Raw genomic sequence first — 22,170 nt, 5'->3', positions numbered from 1 at the left:
CACATTACAGTAACTGTGAACTGTGAATCCAAAACAGAAGTCAGGAATAACGAATCATTAAAAAAAAAGGAAGAGAAAATGGCCATCCACAGCTAGTGGTAGTGTAAATGGTGATGAACGGGGGGTTATAAATCCTTACGGCGTTCTGGAGACTAATTTGGAAGAAGTCTCAAAATGTGCCCAACTTTTATCTTGACAGTACTTTTTAGGAACATTTCTTCTAAAATATGAAGGATGTGAGCAAATATTTAGTATGGTCACATAAGAGTACGGTATACATCATAAATCATTTCAGTTATCTAAATTGTCTAAAAGCAGATCCAATAGAAGAAAATAGAGCCTTAGAATAGGACCCATGAAATTGATGACATAATTATCTTGAGGAAAGTTTATACCAAGTAAGGGTAGGAACAGCTACCAAAGCAGATGATTAACTTGTGCTAAGACGTTTCTAAATTTGCATTTGCATACACAGAACAGGGAAGGATATATGTCACTCATCATGATTTAACAGTGCTGATTTAACAGTGGTGATTATGGGTGACTCCAGTTTTCTTTGGGACTTTTCAACAGCTTCCAAATTGCTACCATAATACAAATTTATTTTTTGAGTCAAAAGAATACTGCAGGAGGCCCGTTTGTAAGCTAGATGTGCTGGAGACACATGTGAGCACAGGTGATGAACTAGAGGGACTCTGCTCCTGGCAGGTGCTTCCTGCGAAGGTCCCTGTGGGGCAGGGAGAGGCAGCGACGGTGCTTCAGAACGGAGAGGACCACACGGCACAGTCAGAGCTCTGCCTCCGAGCTCAGGCCTGAAGGGTTATGGCAAGAAGATCTGAAGGTGTTGCCTTCGTGAGGGACTGTGCGAGACCACAGGGTGGTCTGTGCGACGTTGGGGGAGAGACACTTCATCTCGGCTGCTTATCTGAGACTGGCTGGCTGCAGGGTTTCCTCTGTGGTGTTGGCCCCTGGCTGTGTGTGCAGCGGGGCTGGGCCCTGGCATCTCCACGTGGGCCCGGCAGCGAAGGTGGGCAGAGCTTCGAGGTCACTGAAGGACAGGAAAGCGTACGGAGGGCTGGTTTGGGAATCCTTAACACCCACAAACAGCGAGAGCAGACTGAGAGGAGCGGGCCATCCTCCGATAAGCAGATGTGGGCAGAGTCACTGAGGAAGAGGAGCTCCCCGAACCCTCCAGAATAAGCATGGCCTTCTCAGCCCCAAATGTCACACACCTGACGCCTCAGTTTTCCCAGTGACTGGGGAATATTCGGTAAGGACGTTCACACACTTCCCGGGTGCACGCACTTTATTTTGGCATTCACAGCACCGTACCAATTGGGTCACAAGGAATCTGCTTAAAGCCAGGTGGGCAGAAGGGAAGACGTGTGCACACGGGAACCGCCCCTCCTTACGGAGAAGAGAACCGGCCGCAGAACAAGATGCTGTTGGTGCCATGGTGGGTGATGAAGAAAAGGAAAGGGTGGTCTGCACAAAATCTTGGTTCGATTCTGCAGCACCGGGCATTCCTGACCACGGCCGTGGCCGCGGCCGCCTCTGTGCCCTCCTCATTGACCTCTACGAAGCACTTGTGCGCGACCTTGGACACAGGCACATTCTTCTTTGCTGACATTCCCGAAAAGTCTGCCTTGGCTTCCTCAAACGCATCGGTCATACCTAAACCTCGAAGAAAAGACTCCAAGTCGTAACTCTCCGCCAGCTTCAATCGGGGAAGGAAAACCTGAACTTTTTCCTCAGTCATCTTTTCCGGATTTGTCCAGGCCCTGAACTTCTCGTATGTAAGTGTTTCTTCCACCTGAAATAATGAGGAGTCAAATCTTCAAATGTAAACACAACAGCCTGGTGCCCATGTCCCCACTCAGTTCCCCTCCCCGATGCCATGAGTTCTGGCCCAAGACAATCGACAGACATTTTCCTCTTGTAAACACACCAAGATTTCCCCTCAAATTCTCATCTTTTTCCCTGTTCTATGGATATAAGAGGAAAACAGCTAAAACAAAAAAAGAAACACTTGAAACAGGGGAGGTGTGTGGGGTTTTTTTAACTATCCGTACTAAACTCACTTCAAATATGTTTTCGTTTAGAAAGCTCTCATGACCAATCGATTGTACTCGTGCGATGCACACTACTGTGAACGAGAGAGACGGTCGGACAAAAAAGAGACAGAGCTTGGGTCGGAACTCTGACGGGTCAAAGAGGGGGAAACCGGGGACGATCTGAACAGGAAGGGAGACGCGGCTTCTGGGGAAGGGGAGCGCAGAAACGGAGAGTTCAACAAGACCGTTGCTTCTGGCATTCGTGTTTGTCTTCTTGCCTGCCCTGGGGTTCGTTTCCAAACCTCCAGCCTCATCACTCATTCTGTTTGTCCACGATGAAAAAAGAAACAGAGGAGAAGAGAGCGAGACTGGCTGGCTGCAGGGTTTCCTCTGTGGTGTTGGCCCCTGGCTCTGTGTGCAGCGGGGCTGGGCCCTGGCATCTCCACGTGGGCCCGGCAGCGGAGGTGGGCAGAGCTTGTCCCCCTTCTCTTCACCACCTGGAGCCCAGGTGAGTGCCCCTCTCCAGTGATGGCTGTCTGGACATCAGCTCTGTTTCCCAGACTCTCCCAATTCTCTCCTTACGCGGCCACGACAGATCTCATCCGTGACGGACGCCACGGGAATCAGCAAGTGTTAGAAAAGAAGCCTTTCCCCAACCCCGGAGAGCTAGATAACACGCTCGCGACTGGTCCCGCACCTCCTTACAAATTGACTCTCTCCCATCCTGAACTGTGTTCCTTTTCTCTCATGGGAAGACGTCCCTCTCCTCCCGGCCAAGGGAAATTCTTCGCCTGTCCTTGAGACGCTTGCTACTCAAAGTGCGGTCCTTGACCAGCAGCATCGGGGACATCAGGAATCTTGTTAGAAATGCAAGATCTCAGGCCATGCCCCCCCCCCCCCGCATCAAAATCTGCATTTTAGCAAGATCCCCAGGAGATTCCTATGCACATTAATGTTTGAGAAACACTGCCCAGATCAATCCTCCTCCTTTTCTAGTCCTTTTGTTCAGTAATTATTGGGACCTCCGGGGCGCCTGGGTGGCTCAGTCAGTTGAGCATCCGACTCGTGGTTTCGGCTCAGGTCATGAGCCCGGGGCTGTGGTATCGAGCTCCGCTCTGGGCTCTGCGCTAAGCCCAGAGTCTGCTCGAGATTCTCTCTCTCTCCCTCTGCCCCTCTCCCCTGCTTGCACTCTCTCTCCCTCTAATAAAAAACATTAATTTAAAAAATTAAAAAAAAAATTATTGAGACCTCAACCAGCCCCTCCCTTCAGAATAGAGAACAGGGCTCTTCTGGAACTCTCTCTTCTTAGCTTCATCAGAATGTGTCCTCACCAACCATTCCATTCCTAGGTAGATACTCAACAGAAAGGCCAACACATGTCCACCCAAGACCTGAGATGATGTTCGGCCACTCCTCATAACCCTATACTGGAAATTCCTCAAATGCTATCTGGTCGACGGGCATAAAGACATGAGCGCCGGCTGCCTGCATGGACCCTCAGGCCCACTGGCAAGGGCTTCCTTACCACGGCGAGATCGGTGTTGTCATCTGGCAGCAGAACGACCAGGCACATCTCCTTCCCCGCGTAGGGCAGCTCCAGGACCTGCATGGGCACCTCGTCCACATAGCCCATTCTAAATTTAGCTTGCTTAAACATCATCTGCACGGTCTTTTTCTCCTAATGAAAATAGGAAATTTAAATCAGACTACTGAAAAAAAGGAGCACAGCTTACCAAAATAAGGGAAATCTAATTTGCAGAACCCCTAGGTACGTATAACAGGATTATGATTTCTGTGCATTATGCTGATAGATGGAAGATCTTCTTTATTACATATTAGTATTGAATACAACACGCTCTTGTCCCAGCAGGTCAAATATTACCAGGCGAGAGAGGATAAAATTGGCAAATAGAGAGACAGAAACATAAAACCCTACGTTATTTTTGGAAGAAGCCGTGTTTTTCTCTTCTGGGAAGATGCATTAGAGGAGCACTCCCAGTGACCTTATAATTAAGAATTATTTATCCAAGTTAAGGGGAGGATTAACTAATATTCAGGTTTGGGGGTTGAAGGATGTGGTTAGAAAAGATGTAGGGGCCACAGAGAGTTATATTTTTATTCTGGAAAGTTGCTCACTTATATAATTGGCTTTATGGCTTTGGTTTTCTTGGAGAGGGACCTTGACAAGATTTTCAGTGTCCACCTCTTCTAAAGCTCGCATCAAATGTATTCCAGACTTTCAAATCTGTGTGCAATGTGCTATCACCAAGTGGATGCACGTCAAATTTTCAGCTAATTGCTCCTGACAGCCAGACATTATCAGGCTCAAAAGGGAATACGGCCAAAAAAATTTTTTAAGTTAGGCTTTCAGTCTGAAGATCTGATATGTGGCATGGTGGCTGCAGTTAATAATACTGTAGGGAATGCTGGAAATTTGCTAAGAGAGTAGGTTTCAGGTGCTCTCATCACAAAAATAATACGGTAACCATGTGAGGAAAGTGTATGTTACTTAGCTTGACTGTGGCACTTTTTTCACTATAATGCGTATATCAAAATCATCTCACACACCGTAAACATATACAATTTTTCTTTTTAAGAAGGTCCAAAAAATAATAAAGACAAAATCAGCCTGAACATCTGCTAACATTCTTTTTTCCTTGTGTTCGGAATTGTATGGCTCTGATTATAAGGCAACACACAGGCATAGTTCTCACTGATATTGCAAGAAGGTGTCTATGTAAATAGAGACGGTGACGGTCCAACACAAACATAACTCCAAGGGTCAGAAGAAATTTTCTTTCAATCCAAATTAATATGACCCAAGACAGAAGAATCAGTCTGACAAAGGAGGCAAACACAAAACTGTCAATATAAAAATGATTTCAGCTTCTCTCTTTCCCTGTCCAATAAAAGATACAAGGGGGCATGAAATTCATTCAGAAATATAGTATGAGATACATTATTTTTTTCCATTCAATCACAATCTTTCCCGGCGTATTATTTTAAGTCGTAGTACACCTGAAAATATATTTCCCTACCTGGTTGGTTTTAAAGGGCATTCCCCTTGTGTGCTTTCTGTCAAATTGCTCGTTCCACTTTCCTTTGAAATAGATGGCATTCACGAGAACCAGCTTCGTCAGTGGGTCAACTGTCCCAGGACCCAGTATCTCTGAAATCTTACCTGCAAAGAATACGAGAGAACTTGATCGCTATTGCGGGGAGAGGGGAGGGGAATAAACATTGTTTCCCACAATCCTCTTGACATACGAAGCCTGGCTTGGTTGACAGCCAGGCCGGAATCCTGTCTTCCTGGCCACCTGAGGGACAGGGCGACGCACTGCAGTGCTGTGCACATACACAGGGTATTGCTCGTCCTTAAACAACGATCTTGAAGCAGGCAGGCCGACTATCGTTTTACCCTCACAGTATAGATCGAGAAATTCAGGCCAGAGCATTTGCCTGACATCTGTGCCAAAGACCCACAGGTGGCAAGTGGCTGAGCTGAGAAAATAACCCAAGAGCCCGGAGTCTGACGGTAAGCTTCCCAGCCATGGCGCCATAATTTTTCAACCATGCCGCTACTAGCACGTAAAGCCAGATAATTCTTTGTGGTGGGGAGTGTCCTGTGCATTGTGGGATGTTAAGCCAGACAGCATTAACCCAACTGTAACAACCCAAGTATCTTCAGCCTTTGGCAGATGGTACCCAGGGGCTGATTCTGAGAATCACTGCTCTAGGCCAACCTTCAAATCTCATTTAGGTGGGGAGAAGCTTCCAAAGGATGAAGGAATACAGACCTGAAAATGGGTGAAAGCAGTCTTCCTGAAGGCATGCATGGGGTAAAGGAATTAAGGGGTGCAATACAGGGGCCCAAACCGAGTTATCCAATGAGACCGGGGACAAAGTGAACCCCAATGCCCCCTCTGGCTCTGGTATTTGGGGGAAACATATTGATGGTCAATGTGACGAAGAGGAAGTGAGTGGTGTAGGGAGAGTAGCGTATGGAGAACCTTCCAGCTTCCCCTCGTGACCCATTACTGCTGGATCAACTGGAGAGCAAGAGACCACTGCACATACAACGTAGGAAAATGTGAAACGCTCTGCCCTTCCGACGGTCATTATTTCATTGGCTTTCAGTGTAATCATGGCTGCCGCCTCACATGCGCTGGGCACACACCAGAAAGACTGAGCTCTGTACTCAGAGCTCTGTGGGCTCCGTGGGGACTGCACCTCCAGAGTCTGCAGTAAAGTGAGAAAAGGTCGCGCTCTGAAAGCAAACTCAGCCACAGTCACATCAGCCAGGGAGGGGAGGAATGCAGAAAAACGAGCTATGCTCACTACCACAGGGAGATCACGTGAAACGTGAAACGTTGCCCTATCTCAGCTGTCACCTACACGGAATGTCACTCTACCCTCAGGGCAAGGCAAGGGTCTCCCCCTCCCCAGAAGGAAGATTAACGGGGCCCCAAGGAGGAAGCAATTTTCGGCAATTTTCCAGCACAGTCCAGCGGGGAGAAGGTCTGAGATCCTTACACTAGGTTCACGTATTTTTTAGCAATCACCACTTCGTGATCTCATAAACCCAAGAAAACTATCAGAATTGCATTGCTGGCCTGGAAATCTGGCAAACACACACAAGAAGGTCACTGGTTGCGGGGCCCCCAGGGGGAGGGAGAGGCAGGGCAACACCATGGAGGCCACAACCCCGCCAATCTCGCTCTCTTTCCTGCAAAATGCCAGGTGCACTGCGGTGAAAATCTCTCACCTTCGGTCTTTTCTGTCACCCAGGCGTTTATGTGTCTCCTGCATTCTTCGGTGTCCTCTGCGAAGGACAACTCCTCCAGTTGTGCCTGGTAGAACTTCTCGCAGGACTCCCTAAAGGCCTGCAAACACAGGACACCGCGTTCACCCTGTTCAGCAAAGTGCCCACGAGGGTGAACACATTTTTTCCTCTTAGCATATTTCCAGCATAAATTCCTGCACGGGCCGTCCTGCATCTTAAGACTCGTTCACGCAGTTGACAAAAATGTGTGGACCACCGGCTCCACACCTCACCCTGTGCCAGCTGGCGGACATCCGGGGAAAGACAAGACATCGGACCTGAAGCGGCTCACAGTCGGCTGGGAGAAACCACATCCACACACAGACGGTTACAAACGCTTCGAGAACACAGATGGCGGCAGGCATGCACAGAACTGCTGTAAGGTAAGGTCAGCTCAGGAAGAGCCTGTACCCAGTACATGAAAACCCAAAGATAACTCACCTCACAAAAACTTGGTTTCAGATATAATGTGCCTGCAATTGGCTCCCATCCTCCGCCCATCTCCTGTTCTCAAATATTTTAGCTTCTACAGAAGAAAGAAAACGTAGAGAGAAAGAAGCCAAGCAACTGAGGAAAGGGGAAGGTGGCTCCCTGTGTCCCCAGTATTCCCCAACGACAATACGCAAAGATCAGGCCAACATTCAACAATGAACACCAACTAGGGGATTCCTGGGATCATCGGTGCTTGTCCTAGAAGACCCAGAATTCTCTCCAATGATACTCAAGTCCAGAGCAGGCAACTTCCATGGGGTAGCACCCAACAGCAGCCAGGGCAGGGAGGTATCTGAGTCTCACAGAAGAATCCATAGAACTGCCAGCCAGTAAGATGGCCAGGTTTGCCTAGATCACTTCATTAATCTGAGGTAGCGTCAATCTGCATGGTGTGCGGCATAATTTTTTGGACCTCACTTACCGCATTATGGCAGGCTTTTCCTGGACTAAGGAACTTGGGAATTACATGCTTCAGAAAACAGGCACCACACGGATTTAAAAACCTGTTTTATGAGCCAATTTTCATTTTAGAAAGACTACTCTGTCAGGAATGTGGAAGAACCCGGCAGGACTTGGAGAGTTCCATAGGGAAGAATTAAAATAATGGTGCAGAAGATACAGTGAGAGTCCGCACCCAGGCAGTGGTGGTGGCGATTCAGAAGAGGGGACAAAGGTAAGAGGCCTTGAGAGACCAGGGGACAGCCTAACAACCAGGGGTGAGACTGGGGATAGGTGTGTAGGCACACAAGACAGTGTGGTCACCGAAGAGAGGAGTCAATGGGGATGCAGGAGGACGGACATACTGAGTTTGACATCCGGAAGGAATCTATCGAAAATAACTTTAAAAAGGACATAGTTCAGAGGCAAACATAAAATTCAAAATTACAATTACAGAAGTACAATTCTGAGCACATTTACAAGGCAAGAGAATCATACTTTATCTCTGTTCTTTCGTAGTTTCTATTTTATTTTCAATTTCTTTAACATCGATGTGCAAGTACAACTTACTGGAAAGAAGTCACACGTCTTCTCTCCAAACAGTCTGTTGGCGGTTCTGAGCACGTACTGGGTGCCAGGTTTGTTCACCTCCGTGAGAAGTGCCTGGAAACCTTGGTGAATATCTCCACTTCCGTTCAAACAAAGAGCCTGGTAAGAGAAAACAAGGGCACAAACTTGTAACACTGCCGCCATCTTGGTCCCCCAAAGAGCAATCTCCACACAAACGCCTGCACTGAAAATCACAAAGGATCCTATCTTGAAAGGAGTTTGATTTAATCCTCACACAGTCCTTTTTCACCTGGGCACTACTGACTTTTGGGGCCAGATACTTGGTTGCTGCTCTGTGTAAGGTATTTTGCAGCATTTCTGGCCTCTACCCACTAGATGTCAGTAGCACCTCTCATTTACGACAACCAAGCAGCCCAGACAGTGGTGAACATCTCCTGGAAGGCAAAATCGCCCCTAGGTGTGAACCACTGCCCTGGTAGATTTCTCCACTTAGAAACGTGGGTGTGATGGGGGCCTGGGGGGCTCAGCCGGTTAACCCTCCGACTTTGGCTCCGGTCATGATCTCAAGGTTCGTGAATTCGAGCCCCACGTTGGACTCTATGCTGACAGCCCAGAGCCTGGAGCCTGCTTCGGATTCTGTGTCTCTCTCTCTCTGCACCTTCCCTGCTCATGCTCTGTCTCTCTCTCTTTCAAAAATAAACAAACATTAAAGAAGAATTTTTTTAATAAAAAAAATAAATAAGAAAGGCAGGTATGATAACTCAGGAGGGAATCAGAACAGAACAAATAGTAGCTGGAATGAATCCAGCACGACCCAGGGAATACAAGAATGAGCAGAAATCAACAGAAAATACTTCATCAGCAACTTCACAGAAGTTCTCCAGACCAGACTGTGACTTCCAAGTCAAGTCGTTCCTCTGTCTCCCAAGGGCGCGGGTCCAAAGCCCCCCTCCTCCAGTGAGCACTTCCAGAGAGTGCCCGCGCACCCCTGCTATTAATGGGAAAGCGGTGTGCATTGGCAATGTTCTGGGACACTCACAAGGTCGTCGAAGAAACTTAAGGTACAAAGAGGTTAAAGACTATTCCCCTCAAGTGTTTGCCACTACTTGGTTTGCAGCTCAGATCCCACAGAACCCAGTTCAGACCAATCAGATTCTATATTCCCTCTAAATAATTCCGGAGGTAGACGTCCATGTTTGTGTTACTTTCATCTTGCACTTGTGCACGCACAATCATACACTCTTAGAAAGAACCCATGTAACAGAAAGTTGATTCACACGGCTACAATTCAATCTGATACAAAACATTAGAAAAAATTTAAAATATAACAAAGTTGAAATCCTCGGACTTCTTGGGGGACGGAATTATAGCTTATCCTACTTATCAAAGTTTGCTGTAACATATTGATGCCCCTATCCAGTGCGAATGACATAATGACTTGATTTCTCCTGTAAACGCTAAGGGTAGACGGTGGGTCTTAAATAGTTCCCATTTCTGCCCATGTCTGCTCTCTTTCCCTCACCACAGTGCCCCTCGCCACCGACCAGCCACACTGGCGGCCATCAGCTGCGGTGAGTATGAAGAAAGCATCAGGAAGCAAAGAAGCAGCCCACCGCTCTTCCTTTGCGACAGGCAGGCATACCTGGGACATCTGGGTGGCAGTGTTTCCTTTGGCCCCCATGAAGACCATGGCCAGGGCAGACGAGATGCTCAGAGGGGAGCAGAACACGTTTCGCGAGCTGTCCTCTTTACCCAACATTTTTAATAAGTTGATGGCAAAACTGCCATTGGCTTCACAGAGATCATCCATCAGGAAAGGTCTGCACCAAAAAACGCACAACACGGAGGCACATCAGCCCAGCCCACTGTTAGGTCATCTAGTCACAAGAGCCCGTCAGAGGCCACTGGGTGTGGTCAGCAGAATATCCGCGCCCCCACACCCATCCACATGGTATCTCCCAGCCCTTCGTCATCTTCCATGGCATTAGGGACCTTGCAGATGTGATGGACTGAACCAAGGATCGTGAGATGGGGAGATTTCCTGCATTATCCGGTGTAACTACAGGGCCCTTACAAGAGGAAGGCAGGAGGTGAGAGGCAGAGAAGGAGATGACACAAGAGAAGCAAAGGCCAGAAAGGACACGAGGCCACGGAGCATGGAATGCAGGCAGCCTGTAGGAGCTGCAAGAGGCCAGGAAACAATTCTGCCCTAGAGCCTCCAGGAAAACATGAAGCTCTGTGGACCTATATTGATGTAATTTCTTATGTCTGTCTGTCTGTATGTTTAGAGCATGAAAGCACAAGCCAGGAGGGGCACAGAGGGAAGAGAGACTCCCAAGCAGGCTCCACGCTGTCAGCAAAGAGCCCAACACGGGCCCCATCTCACCAACCCGTGACATCATGACCTGAGCCGAAGTCAGGACTCAGACACTTAACCAACTGAGTCACCCAGGCGCCCCTCTGTAGGCCTATTATGGACTTGTGACCTCTAGAGCTGTAAAATAATAAATTTTACTGTGTTCAGGCAGTAAATTTAGGGTAAGGCGTTACAGTATTAATAAGAAACTAATACCCTGGTTTATTCACAAAGCAGCCAATCGCAGGGCTGAAGGATGAATGCCACCCTCAGCAACAGGACCACTGCAGGGGCTCAGAGTCCCTTCGGGACCTGACGACTCCCTCCCTTCGTGTCACAAAGGCCAACGCGTCTCAGTGCCAGGTTCTCAGGTTTTACGGGAATCTCTTAATCCCAACAATACCTGAGGTCACTACAGTTGACCAACCCTAGAGACAGGGAGCCTGGGCGACGGCCATGAGCCTCTTCCAGATCCCACAGACGGTCATCAAGCAATCTGGGTCGGAACCTGCGATCTCAACCCAGAGCCTGAATTCATCATTACACAAACCCCTTACTGCTTGCAAGTTCTCCCTCAGTTTGGTCTCTCTAGTATAATCTATAAACAGTGTTCTGTTATAAATAAGTCTTGGTAGGAGCCTGGGGGGTTCCGTCAGTGAAGCCTTTGACTCTGGATTTCGGCTCAGGTCACGATCTCACAGTTTGTGAGTTCAAGCCCCGTGCAGGGCTTTGCGCTGACAGCATGGAGCCCTACTGGGATTCTCTCCTCTCGCTGCCTCTCCCTCTCTCTCTCTCTCCATCAGAATACATTTTAAAAAAAATAAAGATAAATAAATCTTTGTAAATAAATACATTTCTGTCACCATGTTGTGTGAAATCAACTGGATGGATTTCTTTTTATTTTTTTTTTAACGTTTATTTATTTTTGAGAGACAGAGAGAGACAGAGTGTGAGCAGGGGAGGGGCAGAGAGAAAGACACAGAATCTGAAGAGGCTCCAGGCTCTGAGCCGTCAGCACAGAGCCCGATGCGGGGCTTGAACTCAAGGACCGTGAGATCATGACCTCACGTGTCGGACACAACTGACTGAGCCACCCAGGTGCTCCCCTTTTTTTTTTTTAATTTTAAAAAAAAAGTTTTTTACATTTATTTATTTTTTAGAGACAGAGAGACAGAGCATGAGCAGGGAGGGGCAGAGAGAGAGGGAGACACAGAATCCGAAGCAGGCTCCAGGTTCTGAGGTGTCAGCACAGAGCCGGATGTGGGGCTCAAACCCACAAACTGTGAGATCATGACCTGAGCCGAAGTCGGATGCTTAACCGACTGAGCCACCCAGGCGCCCCCCCTTTTTTTTAATTTTTTTTTAATGTTTATTTATTTTTGAGAGACAGAGAGAGACAGAGTGTGGTGGGGGAGGGGCAGAGAGAGAGAGAGAAAAAGACACAGATCAACTGGATGGATTTCACAACATTTTAAGGGTGGGTTTAGGATGATCTGACCTAAAATAGGAGCTACTGGGAAGACAGAAAATTCACTCTGAATCAGGAAGACTCCAAAAGACACACTATTTTCCATGGACCATATCTGGTTTGAAATTGGGGGGTGTGGCAAGCACCCAGCAACAGAGCCCATACGCAGGGAAACAAAATATGAATCTAAATGTCAAGTCATTAGGTGAACACTCTGAGTCAGAGGCACCAAATCGGAGTCCAGCCTGACCAAGCCAGCCTTGACCTTCATCCCAGCTTACTCCTTCCTGCCTTCCTGACCTCTCTCCCTTTCCTTAAAGCATTTACTTTAAACAGTGGGTCACTGTAAATTGTTTCCCTGCTCTGTTGGGATAAAAATACAGTAAAACCTTGGATTGCAAGGAACTTGTTCTGCGAGTGTTCTGCAAGATGAGCAAACATTTCCAGTACATTTCGACTTGATAAATGAGTGATGTCTTGCAATTCGAGTAGTACGTGATGCTGAATGTCACATGATCACACTGAGCCAATGGTTCCTTTCTCTCTCCCTCTCTCCCTCTCTCTCTCTCTCTCTCTCTCTCTCTCTCTGCGGGATTGTGGGTGATCGTCTCCCATGCTCAGGCAACGGCATCTGGCAGAAATCAGTGATTTTTCAGAACGTTGGGAGGTGCCCACAACTGGCACTGGTATATTTTTTGTCACTTCAAAGCACCTATGGACTGTCCTTTGTATTTCGGTACAAGAGGAAGCTTAGGAATGCTTTGCTTCATTCTAGGTCAGGCTGCCTGCAGATACAGACCCGTTCCTCTGCCGCCTTATTGCCAGTTTCGTTAAATACAGTAAATGGCAAGAGTTTATTGAGAGCCGTCCTACGCAATAACCCTCCTTTCTCTTGCTTTCCTCACACCAGCCATGTAGGTTTTCAAAGGTAAGTGCAGGTTAATTTGTTCATTTTTCTTTCTATTTTCTACTCTCTTTATGGTTTAATATTATATTACAGCATTATAATAATTTTTATATGAATATTTTTGGGTTATGCAATGAATCATCTGAGTTTCCGTTATTTCTCCTGAGGAAATTCACTTTGATATACAAACGCTTTGGATTACATGCATGTTTCCAGAATGAATTATGCTCACAAACCAAGGTTTTATTGTATTTTTTAAAAGCCTCTTTCCTGTTTTAAACCCAAGACAGTCAGTCTTTCTCAATCCCTAGAAGGCATTCCTTTAAAAATGGAATTATCAAGGGGCTCCTGGGTGGCTCAGTCGGTTAAGTGTCCGACTTCAGTTCAGATCATAATCTCACACTTCATGAGTTCGAGCCCCATGTCAGGCACTGTGCTGACTGCTCAGAACCTGGAGCCTGCTTTGGATTCTGTGTCTCCCTCTTTGTCTGCCCTTCCCCTGTTCATTCTCTCTTTCTTTCTCTCTCTCTCAAAAATAAATAAATATTTAAAAAATGGAATTAGCAGGGTGCCTGGGTAGCTCAGTTGGTTAGGCATCCAAGCCTTGATTTCAGCTCAGGTCATGATCTCGCAATTTTGTGAGTTCCAACCCTGCATGAGGCTCTGTGCTGACAAGGCAGAGCCTGCTTGGGATTCTCTCTCTCTCTCTCTCTCTCTCTCTCTCTCTCTCTCTCTCAAAATAATTAAATAAATTTTAAAAAAAAGAAAGACATTTTTAAAACATCAACCAAGAGAATACAATAATAACACAGCTTGCATGGCAGTATGCTATACTTATCAGGTCATTAGAGGACAGAAGTGAAAGTTTCCTTCCTCTGGAAGCCTCTCCAGAACCTTCAGCTGCACAGCTTGAACCCCAGGGCTGCAGACTTGGGGAAACCGACGTGTCTGCAGCAGGCGAGTCCCACAACAGATCAGGGCCCAGCCTCCCTGCAGGCCACTCCCGGCCCCACATTCCCTCACCTCAAATTTGAGGACTTTTCAGAAAATAAACAGCTAGAAGCCAAAGGGATAGGCGACCTTCACAGCACTGGGCCGCCAAAGAAGGTGGCGCTGAAGAGACCCAAAGGAGGAGAGCCTTTGGTAAACAGGAATGTGGATGTGATCCTACCTGAGCATAAGTGTAGGCTGGTGAGTGTGAGTGCGTGTGTGTGTGTGTGTGTGCGTGTGGTCCGGCCTGAACAGGCAAAGGAGTGAACTAGGATATCACAGCAATCCCAACTTTATGTTTTAACTGCACTTAATGGCAAATGCCTGCTTCTGGTTTCTTCCACCTTTCCTCTTCCTTCACTTGCACTCCATCAGGTGCTGGTCACCAGCAGAGTATTCACCATCAGTGTCTGTCCCACGGCAATGACTCACTGGGTGCACACTCACCGCAAGAGCACCTCCGGGGCGGGTCCCAGGTCACAGCGGTGAAGAGGCAGGAGCTGGAACAGGAGAACCGAATGATTCTTTCCCCCGCTGGCTCTCGGTGCCCCAACCTCAGGTGTCTATTAAGCCTTTGAGAGGGCTGGACTTCAACCAGAGTGGAACCTGCCCAATAAACATGAAAAGGACTGAATTTCAATACAACATGCAACGACACCTCTGGGTACCAGTGCCACCACGGAGTTCAGTGTTGTGTCATAAAAACACAACAATGTGGAAAGATTTCCAGGCTGTGACATAAGTCGGCATTAAGCTAGTTTTTCTTTGATGAACAGGGTCAGGGCAATTAAAGACTGTCCTCAAGGCTCACAGTAAGAGTAGCAGATTGGGCAGCAAGTACGAGGCGTCGCGCTCCCTCCCCCCCCCCGCCGGGGGACCCTGAATGCCTGTGATCCCCTCGCTCCCTCCACCTCCCCACAGACACGTCCAAAAGTGGATTGAGGCAAACAGGATTTATGCAGAACTTTCCTTATGTGGTTTAGAGAGGAGAACGAGCAGTAGATGCCATAATTCCCGACCGGGAGCTCCCACCCTAGGGACACACACACACAAACACACACACACACACACACACAGAAACGTGTGGTCTCAAGCCAGCTGTGTGCTCTGAAACCGGGTATTTTACAAAGTGCTAAGGAAGCCCACGGAGAAGTGGAATGAATTCTCTCTAGAAGCTCAGGAGAAGGCGTGGAGTAGCTGGCTCTAAGGGGCTGGCCAGGGGTCTCTGTGAGGCCGTGACAGGGGAGGTGACCGCTGAGGCCGCAGCCGGGGGTGGGGCTGGCTGGGGGAAAGACGGCAGCAGGTGCATGGTTCGTGCACGTGGGGCCCAGGGAGGGGGTCTTGGGTGACAGGCAGGGTGTGCCGGGGCAAGAAGTTTGCACTGGAAAAGCAGGTATGGTATTTAAACGAATGTCGTACAGGCGTGGCCCGGGTTTTAGGAAACTGCAGTGGCCCACCGCTGAGCCTGGGGAAGCTGCCCACCCACCCCGGCCACAGACCAGCCGCTGCCAACCACGAGGAAACGCGAGCCCCAGAGAGCGGAAGGTGGCATTGCCAGGCTGGGTGACTGATCATACGAGGGACAGGGAGCAGGAAGGGTCAGGGCCTACGCCCAGGCTGGTTAGAAACAAGAGCACAGGCCCCACGTGGAGTTGCTTATGCTCAGCCCCAGATCCGGAGACTTAACCTAATTACATTCTGGCTCTCCCAGAATCGGAATCTTAAACCAGTCAGTCGGGAGCTGCCTGACCAGCTCCAGTGAGGTCAACGACCTGACAGACCCCTGCCATCCCCTAGGGGAACGGGGCTTTTGCGATATGTCTTCCCCGTGTAACTTCCTCGTTCCCAATCCCTTCTGCTTATAAATCTTTGCTTTTGCACAGCTCCTCAGAGCTCCTTTCCACCTGCTAGATTGGATGCTGCCCCATCCAAATTAATCTTGCTCAAATACACTTTTTTTTTTTTAGAAAATACTTATTTACTTATTTTGAGAGAGAGAGAGAGACAGAGAGAGAGGGTGCAAGCACATACTGGAGCAGGGGAGGGGCGGAGAGAGAGGGAGAGAGAATCCCAAGCATGTTCCACAATGTCAGCGTAGAGCCGGACATGGGGCTTGAACACAGGACACGAGATCACGACTTGAACCGAAATCAAGAGTGGGACCTTCAACCGTCTGAGCCACCCTGGCACCCCTAAACGTAACTTTTTTTTATTTTATTTTTTTTTCAACGTTTTTTTATTTATTTTTGGGACAGAGAGAGACAGAGCATGAACGGGGGAGGGGCAGAGAGAGAGGGAGACACAGAATCTGAAACAGGCTCCAGGCTCCGAGCCATCAGCCCAGAGCCTGACGCAGGGCTCGAACTCACGGACCGCGAGATCGTGACCTGGCTGAAGTCGGACGCTTAACCGACTGCGCCACCCTGGCACCCCTAAACGTAACTTTTTAATATGTCTCAGTTTATCTTTTAACGAACTTGCAGCTAATTTATGCTTAGGGTGAACCACGAACCATCGGAAATTTGTATGAGGAGCCAAATGGAATGAAAAAGGTGATCCATCCCGAGTCGGATGTGTGGAACGCACCATACTGAAGACGGCCACACGTCCCAGAGCGAGAGATTGGAGCCATCAGCGCTCAGACTGCCCAAGATTCTAGGCGAATGGGAAGAAATTACTTAGAACATACAGAGAAGGCATAGGAGAAGAAACTCACCCAGTTTTTAAGAATTGCCAGAGTTTGCAGGTAGAAAAAGGAGTCAGACAGGAGGACGACAACAGTCAGGGATGCCCTGGGAGACCTGGGAGGGTGTGACTGGGGGGCCCAGGGAAACAGGACAGGAAGGCAGCACAGGGGGAGGGAGGCAAGGAGTGGGAAGGCAGCTGGGGAGCACCTGGGAAGTGGGGAGTCCATTAAATTAAGTACTGTGGCTGCAGACGAGGTGGAAACAGGCAAGGAAGCATTTTCTCAAGTTGAGGAAGAGCAGCCAAAGAACAGGTGAAAGATGTGAAAGGGGGCGCCTGGGTGGTTCAGTTGGCTGAGCGTCAGACTTCAGCTCAGGTCATGATCTCACAGGTCCCTGGGTTCCAGGCCCGCAGTTGGGCTCTGTGCTGACAGCTGGGGCCCTGGAGACTACTCGAACTGTGTCTCCCCCTGTCTCCTCTGCCTCTCTCTCTCTCTCTCAAAACTAAATAAACATTTTAAAAAATTTTAATAGAAAAAGAAAGATGTGGAAGAAAGACAAAGAATATGGAAGAAAACAGGTAACAAGAAAGACAAAGGCTACGGCAGAAAACCTGAAAACAAGAAGGAAGGAGGGAAGCCCGGCAGGCGCGAGGAGGCAGAGAGGAGGCGGGAGGGACCGCGGAGCCCGCAGGCATTCCCCCGGGAGGTGGAGCTGACCCAGCACCTCCCCGGAGCTGGCCCCAGGCTCCATGAAACTCCAGGCCCGGCTGCCCCGGGCGCCCGGGTGTCCCTGCTGCACCCCTGCGGCGGTTCCCACGCACCCTCGCAGGGGCTCCCGCCCCGCCTTCTCCCGCAACAGCACCCCAGGCTTGGGGCACCGGCCTCCCGCTCCTGCTGGCAAATCGCGGCCCGGTGGCGTCAGCCGGCCCGGAGTCACTCCCACCCCGGGGACCCCCTCCTATCCCGGGCGCGTCTGCGCGCCGCGCTCCCGCGCTGGTGCCACCGCCCGCCTTGCCGACGCTCACCTTAGCGCCCCACGCGGCGACCCCGCGGCCGCCCGGTGCGATCGGGCCGCGCCGGCAGCCCCCCCTCCCCCGTCCTCTCCTCCCCCTTCTCCTGCCCGCCCGCCTCCCTCCCTCCCTCCCCGCCCGGGTCCCGCGCCGCCGCGCTCCAGTCGGGGGGACCCCCGCCGGGGGAGGGGGGGGAACCGGGGCCCCGCGCGCCTCCCATCCCCGGTACCTGGGCCGTTCCTGCTCCTGCTGCGGCTGCTCCTCTGGCCGGCTGCGCGCTTCCCGGCCGCTGAGATCTCGGGCGAGGCTTCCGGCGGGTGACTCAGAGCCGACCCGGATTGCAGGGCTCCGCGTGTTGTCCGCGGGAGGAGCCCCAGCCTCCCCCGCGGTCCTCGTGCCCGGGCCGGAGCGCACTTGGCCTCGCGGGGGAGGCTGGCGCCGGGGCTGGTGAAGCTGTTTGCAGAACGCGTCCTCGATTGAGGCTCGGTTCGTTCGCCTGGGTTGGTTGGCGCAGTATTCGTGGTGTGTGTGTGTGTGTGTGTGTGTGTGTGTGTGTGTGTGTGTTCGCGCGCGCGCTCAAGAGCAGTTTCAAATTTGGGACGTCGCCTTGGAAATTGACTAAAAGCAAGACCGGAGGTTAAAGGTTCTTAAAGCCAGTGGTTTCCAAACCTTTTCGGTAGGACACCCATCAAGAGAGTTTTTGAGCGTGCGTCTCTGGTATCCATATGAAGTTATATGTGCTAATGTGCTAAATAGTAACATATTATAAACGCTATAGAACATAAAAATTTCCAAAACTAAAAAAAAAAAAAAAAAAAAAAAATTAGAATCTGAAGCAGGCTCCAGGCTCTGAGCTGTCAGCACAGAGCCCGACGCGGGGCTCGAACTCACGGACCGTGAGATCGTGACCTGAGCTGAAGTCGGACGCTCAACCGACTGAGCCACCCAGGCGCCCCCAGAGGTTAAAGGTTCTTAAAGCCAGTGGTTTCCAAACCTTTTCGGTAGGACATCCATCAAGAGAGTTTTTGAGCGTGCGTCTCTGGTATCCATATGAAGTTATATGTGCTAATGTGCTAAATAGTAACATATTATAAACGCTATAGAACATAAAAATTTCCAAAACTAAAAAAAGAAATTTTAGAATCTGAAGCAGGCTCCAGGCTCTGAGTTGTCAGCACAGAGTCCCAGGGATTGTGAGATCATGACCTGAGCTGAAATCCAGTGCTCAACCTACTAAGCCACCCAGGCACCCCAAGTTCAGTTTATTTCTAAATTGGGGTTGATAGCTGTCATAAGGACATGCTTCTCAGGAAATGGGTTGATTAAAATAAAGGTTGGGGCGCCTGGGTGGCGCAGTCGGTTAAGCGTCCGACTTCAGCCAGGTCACGATCTCGCGCTCCGTGAGTTCGAGCCCCGCGTCGGGCTCTGCGCTGACAGCTCAGAGCCTGGAGCCTGCTTCCGATTCTGTGTCTCCCTCTCTCTCTGCCCCTCCCCCATTCATGCTCTGTCTCTCTCTGTCCCAAAAATAAATAAAAACGTTGAAAAAAAAAAAAGAAAAATTTAAAATAGATAAAGGCATCATTGTTTGTATTGACTAAACCTTGACACTTGGTTTTCATTCACATACTAACTGTGCAGATTCCTGGTTGAAGTCTAAATGTTAACAATCTGTTTATCCTCTTGAAAATCGTTTGCTTTTGCAAACCAAAATTTTGCAACCTTATACTTTCAATATGTGAACAGGTAGAAGCCCATCAAATCTTTTCTTTTGGGAAGATTTTTACGAAGTTTACAAATTATATTTGCAAGTTTTTTTTAAGTGCCCATATTTGACAGTTTTAACATTATTTTAGTAATAAAATCAGGTATCAATGGAAAAACATCCCAATAGATGTTCTCAAAATGATCACTCAAAAGCAGTTGATTTCACATTCATAGATAAAACATGCCTTTACCTAAAGGCAGCTGTCAATCAGCAGTGTTTTTTTTTTAAAATACTTCCTAGATGTTTTACTAGTAACAGCCACTTATCACAGAAAAAGTCAGCACATTTGGAACACTAGACTTTTTTTTAAAAAATGCAAATAATTAATTAACCTCACACCAATGCCCTGTGTTGTGGAGAGCCCTTAAGTTTAAATGAGAAGAGGTGAATCGAAAGGCCCAATTGGTCAGAAAGTCTGTAAATGCAGAGAAAAATCCAGGTAGGTAAGTAGGTGAGCTCCGTGGGGAGCAGTACCTGTCTGCTCTGATATCTTTTATAAATATTTACAAAATTGAGATTTTACTGTGGTAGGGTCCCCTCCCTAAGGAAAGAAATCTCAAGGCCACTTGAAAACACCCCTCACGACCTTGTAACATGAGACCACTTAATCAGACCACCCCCCCTCCCGTGGGGGACTCCCGTGGGGGACTCAGTTCTTTGGGTATGAAACCAACTGAGCCTGGGTGCCCGCAGGAATATGCTGGCAGGAATAAAGTTGCTTCCTGGAAAGAAAAGCCTCGGGGTCACGACCCTCCGACCCTCACCCTCCGTGCAGAATCCTGCTACATTGTCAGTGAGGATTGTAACACATTCACAATGAGTCATCACAAAAGGTCAATACATGTGACAAAAAGTATTTGATTTCCACGACAAAAAGATGCCATAAAACTAAAAGGTGAATAAGAGAATAAGAAAATGTTTTAAAAACTCTTTAAATGTCGCTTAAATAGCTCAAGAGAAAAGCTGATTTAAAAAAAAAGACAACAGACCCTAGTAGAAATCCTGTGCCAAGGACATTAGCAAATTTGTGGCAAAAAACAGTGGCTCTTGTACACCTGGAACTAATGTAACGGTTTGCCAACTACACTCAAATTAAATTAAAAAGGAAATAAAAAGAAAGCAATGGCTAATCATACAAAAAAGGGCTAACCTCGAAGAAAATAATAAATAATTTTTGAGTACATACTATGTGCTAGACCCTAAACTAGAGCTTTTCTCGCAAGACTTCATTTAATCTGGACAACTCTGGGAGGTCAGTGCCATGAACGTCTGAGCAAAGCATCGAGCTTTAACTCTTTAAGTTGCTGGTCCCTGAAGTCACATGGCTCCAAGCAACAAAGGTTTCCACCTGGTTTCCAGGTCTGTGTGACTCTGGAGTTCACTGTTTCAATCAATTGCTACATGATGGCCTTCCAAAAAGAAAAAAGTAGGGGAGAGCAGATGAAGGTTGCCTTTTTAAAACATACAAATTTGCAAGTATAATAACCATACATTTCCAATGCTGGTAAGATAAGATGGATGTGACTTTTTATTTAAAAAAAAAAAGTTCATTTATTATGAGAGAGAGAGAGAGAGAGAGAGAGAGAGAGAAGGAGCACATGTGAGGGAGAGGCCAAGAGAGACGGAGAGAGAGAATCCCAAGCAGGTTCCCCATTGTCAGCACAGAGCCTGAAGCAGGGCTCGATCTCACGAACCGTGAGATCATGACCTGAGCCAAAATCAAGAGTCAAATGCGTAACCAACTGAGCCACCCAGGCATCCCATATGTGCATGACTTCTTACTCTCCATCAGCAATGCTGTCAATTGGATACCAGTTACTGATTTCGAATTTAGAATTGAATTTTTAAAAAAGAAAGAAAGAAAAGAAAAGAAGGATGGGTGAAATAAGAAAGAAGAAATTGCCATGAAAACATTTATACCTTCTGAATCAAAACTGGCATTTCAAGGAATTTCACTGAAAGTAAAACTCAGAGATATGGAGTAGAATATTGTGCAGAATGATGACCACTTCATCTTTGACTTCTCACGCACAGAAAAAAACCTCCAAATGCCCAACAGAGAACAGATTAGATTGTATCACATCCATGGTAGGATACTAACGTATCTTGTAGAAAAAAACAGTATTGCCATGGGAGTGATATTAAGTGTAAATTAGGAATACCGTTACATGTGAGCATAATTCTATAGACAGACTAGAAAGAAAGAAATTCTGTACATCACCTGTTTCTGGGCAATGGGGAAATTTTATGTTATTTATGTTTATCTTAGGGTTTCTTAACTTTTTGACAGATTAATGTGCATACACTTAGCTGAAAAAGTACAGTGCTGGAGGAGATATTTGTAAAGACAATAAGTTCCTAGCCACCCCTCCCAACTCCCCAGAAGCAGGCACTCTCAAGTCATTTGTTCTTTCTCCTGGTATCTGCCTCCGTAATTCCAAATAATATGGATATATGACCATTTTTATCTAACAATTTTAGATATCTGTTGCCTTCCTAATTTAGGGGGTGAGGATTCAGTCCTCGTACACCACTCACACTATCTCACTTTCCCTGTTTACTTTACCACAACTAAATAGTATTCATCGCTAAGTTAAACAGTGTCCTATGAA

General features: G+C 48.0%; 1 protein-coding gene across 1 annotated transcript; it reads right to left on the bottom strand.

Moving 5' to 3' along the window:
• Positions 1 to 373: 373 nt before the first annotated feature.
• LOC125149593 (serpin B8-like) lies at positions 374 to 18,268 on the bottom strand. The gene is made up of 8 exons (XM_047828704.1): positions 18,023 to 18,268; positions 14,545 to 14,703; positions 10,019 to 10,196; positions 8,377 to 8,514; positions 6,820 to 6,937; positions 5,093 to 5,235; positions 3,580 to 3,732; positions 374 to 1,813 (listed from the first exon to the last, which is right to left on the bottom strand). Exons 3-8 carry the CDS (start codon positions 10,184 to 10,186, stop codon positions 1,409 to 1,411), a joined length of 1,125 nt encoding a protein of 374 aa, XP_047684660.1. The 5' UTR covers positions 10,187 to 10,196; positions 14,545 to 14,703; positions 18,023 to 18,268; the 3' UTR covers positions 374 to 1,408.
• Positions 18,269 to 22,170: the final 3,902 nt, after the last annotated feature.

This window comes from Prionailurus viverrinus, chromosome D3, assembly GCF_022837055.1.
Source record: "Prionailurus viverrinus isolate Anna chromosome D3, UM_Priviv_1.0, whole genome shotgun sequence".
NCBI lineage: Eukaryota > Metazoa > Chordata > Mammalia > Carnivora > Felidae > Prionailurus > Prionailurus viverrinus.
This window is presented reverse-complemented; position numbering and strand designations above follow the sequence as displayed.

Coding starts and splice junctions, on each gene's coding strand:
- LOC125149593 (XM_047828704.1), bottom strand. CDS start 10,186: ATGGATGATCTCTGTGAAGCCAATGGCAGTTTTGCCATCAACTTATTA. Junction 6,938..8,376: donor AGACGTGTGACTTCTTTCCA/GTAAGTTGTACT, acceptor CTGTGTTTGCAG/GCCTTTAGGGAGTCCTGCGA. Junction 3,733..5,092: donor TGCCCTTTAAAACCAACCAG/GTAGGGAAATAT, acceptor TATTTTCATTAG/GAGAAAAAGACCGTGCAGAT.